The following is a 7,415-nucleotide window of genomic DNA, read 5'->3' as shown; positions in this document are numbered from 1 at the left end:
TTAACATATTTATGTATTAATTATATAATTGTACTATGTTCACAAATAGCTTAGCGTATTCATCAACATCTCAACTACTCTCATTCTCCACGAGATGTGCGTGGTAATTCGCATCACAATATCGTAACATTATTATGGCTATTAACGTTGAACGCTTAAGTCACGTCAGAGCCGCGCCTCTCGGTTGAATATAATTGATGAGAGTTAATAGGTAATTTGCGCTTGAACACTCTCATGCCTCGCGCTCTTCCTGGCCTCGGAGTTCTTCGCGGGGTTCGTAGCTGGTTCTCAGTGAGCTCTTCGATGGATGGCACGACTCCTAGAAAATGTAGCATTTCAAGCGCGTTGGTCAAGGATGCCAAGGTAGGATCATGAGCAGTCCTGCTGCCTTCCGATCCTGTAACCTTCCTCAAGGCTTCGTTTTCTTCATTTCCTACGGGATCACTGACATCGTTGGGCACTACTGAAATTTCAGAGTCCGGCTCGTCCTGAGGTGAGTTCTGTGAATCGAGCGAAAAACTAGAAGTTAGTCTGAAAAGTTGCCGTACTCCCAGCCTTCCTCGAGGCCCACATTGACCTCCTGCCAAGTCTGCTGTTGTCCAGGCCACAGCCTCGGTTGTCTTCGCCAGGAAACTAACGTTAGGGTCTTGGCCTGCCTTGTGCACGTCGCAGGGGCTGTGGTAGCACTGGCGTAACCTGCCCCTGAAGGGACCTGGAAATCGCAATTTATTGAGCTTGACATCGAAAACTTTGTTGTCAAGGCTTACTATGTTAGAGAACCCAGGGAAAAATATTGCTCAAGAAAATTTAAATGCATTGAGTGACGGAGTAATGAGCGCTCTATCTGATAGGGTAAATGAAATAATGATGGCGATATACTTCACCTTTTTAAATTGAAATGTTTACATTCTTTAGTGAAGTCGAACGTCACACTCATAATTTAATCTAAAATAATAGGTAAATCGCTTTAACGCAACATTTAAATCACTGTAGGCCATTTACCTGTGTCTGTAATGAGGACGGCAGGGATAGTAACCTTCAAACCATTTCCATCTTCACCATTTGGGTACCAAAACCTGACGTGATCTGACCGCAAGACATTGAAGTGCTTCTTCAGTCCCATCACGCTCGGCATCTGCGGCCCCAGGCTGTCCACTGCCAACGCCTCAAGTCGGAACTCTGGCGCGTCTAGTCGAGAAAAGTACGACGAAAACCTGCAATATTTCGTGAGTTTTAGTAGAAAATAGAAAGGGACAAATGAAACAAATTGCTGGATTTTCTTACGTGATTCAGGTTTCTTTGGTGCTAGTTCAGTCATGCTTGTCTTGTATATAAAGGAGAAGTAAATTTCAGAATTCGAAAAATGTCACTAGTTTTTTGGATTCATACCTTTTGTAGTAAACATAATGTTAATTTGCAAGCATTTTAGGAGCTATACCTATTTGCTAGGAACGCATCTATGCCGTTCCGGTAGATCAAGCTGATAAAGTCCCCTCTTCTGTCGTTTCTTTCAGTCCGTTCAACAAATTGCGGCAAGTATTCATGCCAGCCTTCAGGTAGGTCCTGCCCAGTGATGAACGAGTATTAGTTCATATTGACAATGAAATTTGATATATTAGAGTTTTTCGGCAGCACTTTAGATAAATAGCATTTGGCAATTGTTAACTTATATTCCCAGATTAAAATTTTCATAATGAGTAATAAATGAGTAAATCTTGAGCACCTGAGACTGAGGTTCTGGGTCCCAGTTTCCAATGCAGTCAAGCACAAAAGCGCCATAAATTCGTTCCATGCCGAGCTCCTGCTTTAGCACTCGAGGTACAAAGTCCTTCACAAACATCATTGACCCCTGCGTGCCTGCGAAGTGAAGTACAGAACATTTGTGATGTGGGGAAGGAAGAGATTAGCTTGCGTATATTATTAAAGTTTTAAAAGAATTTCCCGAAAATATGGTGATCAGTTCAAACAGAAAAATTCGTCGGCAATTTATGTTAGGTTTCATAATGTGGATTGTTAATTAAGTGCACTGAAGTTGGATGTTAAGTTTTACCATTCACCTGTAACTTGAACCTGATTATTGTGGGTTTTTCTGTGTAACTTCAAAAGTCCTCACCCATTTCCTCCAAATCGAACGCCACAAAGACAACAGTGTTGTCGAACTTGCACCCAGAAGTGGCGATCATTCTAGCGGTCTCCATGAGAGCAGCCATGCCGGAGCCGTTGTCATCGTATCCTGGGGAGCCCACGACGGTGTCGATGTGAGCGCCCACCACCACGGGTCTGTCGTGGGGCGTCTTGAACCGGGCGCCGGGTAGTAGGGCGATCAGATTAGTGCCTTCTAGCCTTTCACCAACCTGTAGTTACGAGGATTAGGGTTACTTTCAAGCAGAGGTTACTGCACTAATTTCGCTTCGGTTTCGTAAAGAGCTTTTTGGAGAATTGTGCAAAATGTAGGACAGTTTTATGGTATCAGCATGCGTGTTTGACTGTCGTATTTATCTAAGATTATTGTCACAACAACTCAGACCGAATGAGCGATAATTTATTATCTCATCATGGCTTTTTACGAATTTTATTGAATCCCTAAATTTACGATGTCACCAATTTCTTTTAATTATTTCAGCATGTTTTTTAAACAATTAAATTTAAAAAACGAAAATGCGGGAAGAAATCTTCATTACTATTCGGCTGATGGCTTCAATATTTAAATCGTTTTTTTTTCTAGTAGAAGTAACTTCAATTTACCATAAAGTCAGTTTCGTAGGACGCGAAGTTGTGTTCCAGCACCAGCAGACCCAAGTCCTCTAACTGACGCCTGACGTAGACTCTCACAGCCGTTGCGTTCTGCTTGTCCACGACTGCTCGCAAGTGTCGCATTTCATAAGCAATGTCCGGGCAGTTTAAAATCGGAAATTAGGAGTCGGTTTCAGGCTAAATGAGTCGATGGATATTGCCTATAATATTTACATTGAATTAGAAAGAATATAGTACCCAGTGAAGGAAATAGTATCAAAATGAGTCTGAATAAAAGCACAAACCAAATTGTCGAATGGAGTGGGAATGTGTAATGCTATCCGTAAAATTAAGTCATCTAAGTTACATAAAATACACATCTGTATTGACTGATTCGTATACAATTTTCCGAGCTGCTAAGGTATCTTTATTATGTGTTACCTTGCCAAGATTTATCAAAACTTATTTGTTCAAATATTCGTCCCATTCAAAAAGTTGCTTTATAAAAGCAATTAGTGGTATAATTAAACCGAGATTATCGTACGTTGGTTGCGCGGCACATTGAAGACACTGGTGGTCAAGTGTCGCAGGTACTCGTGCGACGCCTCCATGGGTGCCAGTCTGCGCGCTGCTCTGCGCGGCTCCGTCCGCACAAAGCGCCGCACGATGCCTTGTACGGCGGACGGCACGTATTCGGAAGCAAGATCTTCCACCTGAGCTTCAACCATGACTATTAGTTTTGTTGCTAGACTAATATTCAAGATACTCTTAGTGATTTATGACCTGTGTACATACAAATAAACAAAAATTGAATATAAATTTCAGGCCACACCAAGCCTATTCCTCAGCGCCGGCAACACTAAATGAAAAATTTAGATTTACGCGGAATAAAACTGGTATATTATTTAAATGTTAATTGAAAGTAATTTTCTTGAAAAACGTGATTCTCATCAAAGTATAAGAACATTTCGATGCTTTTTCGTTTTCCAGTTCCCGAACATCAGTTATTACATGCGCCGAACCTTAGGCACCGTCTCTTCGCCCATGTAGTTCCAGAACGCCTTGTACGCGTCCAGGAAGAGCATCATCTCGTCGAACTGGTCGTCCGTGGGCTGTAGCGTGACCACGGCGCTCTGCAGAGGTCCTGCCAGCATAGTTTGCAGGAGCTCTTGCCCCTCAGGAAGCAAGGGGTGGCTCACGTTGCGCAAAACTGCTTCCTGGTCGGCGGAGAAAGACACATTATTTGTTCCCCGAAGAAAATCATCGAATGAAAAGTCGCATATTTTGCTTCTAATTTTTGTTATAGAAAATTATGATCTGCTACTTTAAGATTTGCATGTGCCAAAATAATTCATTTTTATGTCATTCCTGATATTTTAAATTGGAGTGATTATTTTATGCCTCTACTTCTATATAGTACTCTGAACTAATATTCGTCTTTTGATTCATTCCCTCGCAGAAAACTTTCGAAACAAAATCAGTTTGCTAAATGTTCCCCAAGACCCACCACAAAAGCAGACCGCGTGTAGGGATTTTCCAGACGGCTAGGAGGGCTCGGCAGGTCTCCTTCTCCAACGCCAATTTTCTGAATAGGATGTGAGGACGAATAGGCGATTTAAGTAAATCAAAACAATCTTACATGAAGTGGAACATTTCCCCGCCTTTTCAGGTGTCTATATGTTGTATATATTTTCAAGTAGATTGCTTAGATAAGATAACTTTTTTCTTTCAATCAGGATGTTACTATGAACCTGACCTATTTCAGTCAGGAAACAAAAGTCACCTATTTCAACACTCCTTTGCTCATCATGGACGGCAACAATTACCTTGAATAATTATGTTTGAACACGTTAGAACTTCGTTTCACCTGCATCGTGTCCTGACTCATCCTAAGCGTGAACGTTGATGTGCTGTGTTGGTCAAAAATAGAAGTCAGTCCGTAATGCTCAGCTCGCCGCAGGTTGATCGGGTCGCTTAGTTTCGAGAAGTCGAGCTCGAGGCGACAGCACGCGGGACAGATGAGTGACAGTAACACCGATGTTACAATCAAACCTGTTGAAATATAATTAGATCCATTAATAATATATGTGGACGAGCGACATTTCGTCAATTTACTGATAACCACGATCTGGTCTTTCACACATACATTTAAGTTAGTAAATAAATGATTGAAGTGTTGACAGTAATTTTATTTTCGTCATTTCGAGTCACCGACATGTGGAACAGCCTCCCATGATAGCATCGCTGACGCTCCGAGTATGAACACCTTCAAGAACAGACTAGACGAAGCTATGCATGAGCATATGTTCAGTCTTAAAATGCCTAGCAAATTACGGACCAGGCAATAAGTCCAGCACCTATCTCAATCAATCGTCAGCTATAGAAAGATCGGGTTCCAAAGGCTGGATCCCTTGGGAAGTCACGAAAAGTTCAAGAATCGGCAACAGGCCATGGGCCTATTTCTTCAATGCCGACACTTCTATTATATTCTACTCTATTATATTATATTATCATTGCTGTTGCCAGTTTTCGAGCCTATTTATTACAACATAGACACAAATCCTTCACGTATTGTGACCTGTTGCCAAACAGGCCGAGCAGGATGTGAGGTAATGGCCTGCAGTGAAGTTTCAAAAGTTACAGTGCATGAATGTGCGCTCGCCTCTCAAAGTGCAAAGTTTCTGAATTGATTTAGTCTAGTCTATTAATTTTTGAATACTCGTTGGGAAAAGCGGTTACTGCAAAATGACTAATACCTGTCCAGAACTTTCCTTTGATGAATTCAATTAACGACGCCTAAAGAGACCAGCAAGGCCAAGTAATTATCTCTTATATTATTAAACGAACACTTGCACGCCGTAGTCTGGATACAGATCACATCCAACGTCTTTTTCTATAGCCCGGCATTCATCGATCAAGATAATGGAGTTTGTTTTAGTGGAGCGCAATTCAGAAATGTTTACTCAGCCTAATCAGACTATGGATGACGCAAGCGGCCCGGTTGTTCTCAACTCAACGGCAATGTTTTGTTATATATTCACAAAAGCTTGTTTAAATGAGTGACTGCGCTTGTTTGAGAATGAATTGAAAAACTGAAGCGTTTTGTAAAATACTTCGTTTATGCTAAATAAAACTTGATCATTTAAATATCTCAGATTATAAATTTCGTACATACTGAACAAGCGAACCGGCGTATAATACTCAGCCCTACTAAGGTGAGCACGAAGTATTCAAGTCAATTCTCTCATTCAGTGTTTGTTTCCATTCGTCGTTGGCCTCTAAAGTTAGCCTAAAGGAATGCATGCAAGTGCTTGTCATCGTCGCTAGACTGCAGTCGCTTCATTTCACTCTTTATTTATTCCCTATTTGAGACGCATAGTAGTTTTAGGTTTACATGACTAGGCTTGTCACGTCGTTCGTAGAGGTCATAAGATTTAGATTAACAACGGTAGATAAATTTATTGTATTTACAGACGTAATTCAAATGATTTAAAACCATGATAATGTGCACATCATTTTTTTCTTGTTAGTTTCCGTTAACGCCAGAAGCTCGAGAGTTGACCTGCATGCACAACATCCGTTGAAAGTGAGAGCGATTCGCTGCACGTGTCAGGTCACCTGTCGCTCTCTTCCTCTTTTACTTTCAGCTGATGAAATTAGTAGCTCAGTCTTTCGTCGGATGTCAATATTTTTTGCTGATAAGCTTTTACCTTTAATTTCATTGGATACGGAACTAACGGAACTAAACGCTGGAACTAAGGCTATTCATACATGTTTTTCCCAGTCTTGTAGAATTATATCGCACATGCTTATATAATATCATCATTTTTAAATTAATTATATCGGTCACGATGGCCAAGCTGAAAACATACGTGCAAATTATATTTATGAATAGTACTGAAGCTTTAAAAGAGTAAAATGCAATGACATCGCCGTCTCATTCGCTGCAGCATGGGCTGCGAAAAATTAGAAGTTTAATTGAGACGAGAATGTAATTAAGTTTCATTTGGCCATGAGGAAGCTGTGTGCGAGACTTGACTCAAATAAATAGACATGACGTTAAATTTCTGAGCGCTTATTGTTGCAGGCTGATTTGTTTGGAAGACTGCTATGCTATTTAACTTGTCTTGTCATCCCTTATGAACATTAGTAAAACATTATTTTCAGTGTTTGTTTGGATAAAAAATTGGCTGGTGAATTACTTACCTAATAAAGAAACGTTGATGTTATAAACGTAGAACATTTTCGCCATTGTGTTGCTGGTTCGGCTGGACTCGGATGGGACTCGGTATCTGAAGAATCGATTAGGGCGTTCGTTGACGTTCGCTTACATTAAATTATTTCTTTAGTTTTTACTACAGAATTTTTAACATATCTGCCACTATATAGAGGTATAAATGATCATCATAATGGCCTTCTATACACCTGCTCCTCGTATGAGAGCGAGGCACCTGTAACCTTTGCAACTGTGCAAGGCACTCATACCAATTCTGTCACTCTAAAACACTGGAATAGCTTTTGCTTCGTTGAATTTCGAGGTGCTAATTAGCAATCGTTTATAAAAAAGGCTCGAAGTGGTCTTAAAAATACCTGCGGATAAGGGAAAATTGGGGTTTTAATAAATAGTATGAAATTCAATGAAAAAATTGTTCTCGATTGATTATTGTGATCGCGTGGCATTA

General features: G+C 40.6%; 1 protein-coding gene across 1 annotated transcript; it reads right to left on the bottom strand.

Annotated features, from left to right (window-relative positions):
- Nucleotides 1-7,415, bottom strand: LOC108672397. Its single transcript, XM_018160042.2, has 11 exons — nt 6,940-7,415; nt 4,601-4,785; nt 4,241-4,318; nt 3,756-3,950; nt 3,278-3,446; nt 2,746-2,858; nt 2,114-2,354; nt 1,724-1,857; nt 1,439-1,563; nt 1,003-1,214; nt 1-712 (listed from the first exon to the last, which is right to left on the bottom strand). Exons 1-11 carry the CDS (start codon nt 6,983-6,985, stop codon nt 156-158), a joined length of 2,055 nt encoding a protein of 684 aa, XP_018015531.1. The 5' UTR covers nt 6,986-7,415; the 3' UTR covers nt 1-155.

Source organism: Hyalella azteca, unplaced genomic scaffold (genome assembly GCF_000764305.2).
Source record: "Hyalella azteca isolate HAZT.00-mixed unplaced genomic scaffold, Hazt_2.0.2 contig11722, whole genome shotgun sequence".
Classification (NCBI taxonomy): Eukaryota; Metazoa; Arthropoda; class Malacostraca; order Amphipoda; family Hyalellidae; genus Hyalella; species Hyalella azteca.
Note: the sequence above shows the minus strand (reverse complement) of the source record. Positions and strands in the feature narration are given on the sequence as shown.

Excerpts from the sequence above, each read along its gene's own strand:
- LOC108672397 (XM_018160042.2), bottom strand. The coding sequence starts at position 6,985 with ATGGCGAAAATGTTCTACGTTTATAACATCAACGTTTCTTTATTAG. Across the intron at positions 3,951-4,240 it reads ACACGCGGTCTGCTTTTGTG|GAAGCAGTTTTGCGCAACGT; the intron begins GTGGGTCTTGGG and ends TCCGCCGACCAG. Across the intron at positions 2,859-3,277 it reads CAATGTGCCGCGCAACCAAC|TCGTGGACAAGCAGAACGCA; the intron begins GTACGATAATCT and ends ACTTGCGAGCAG.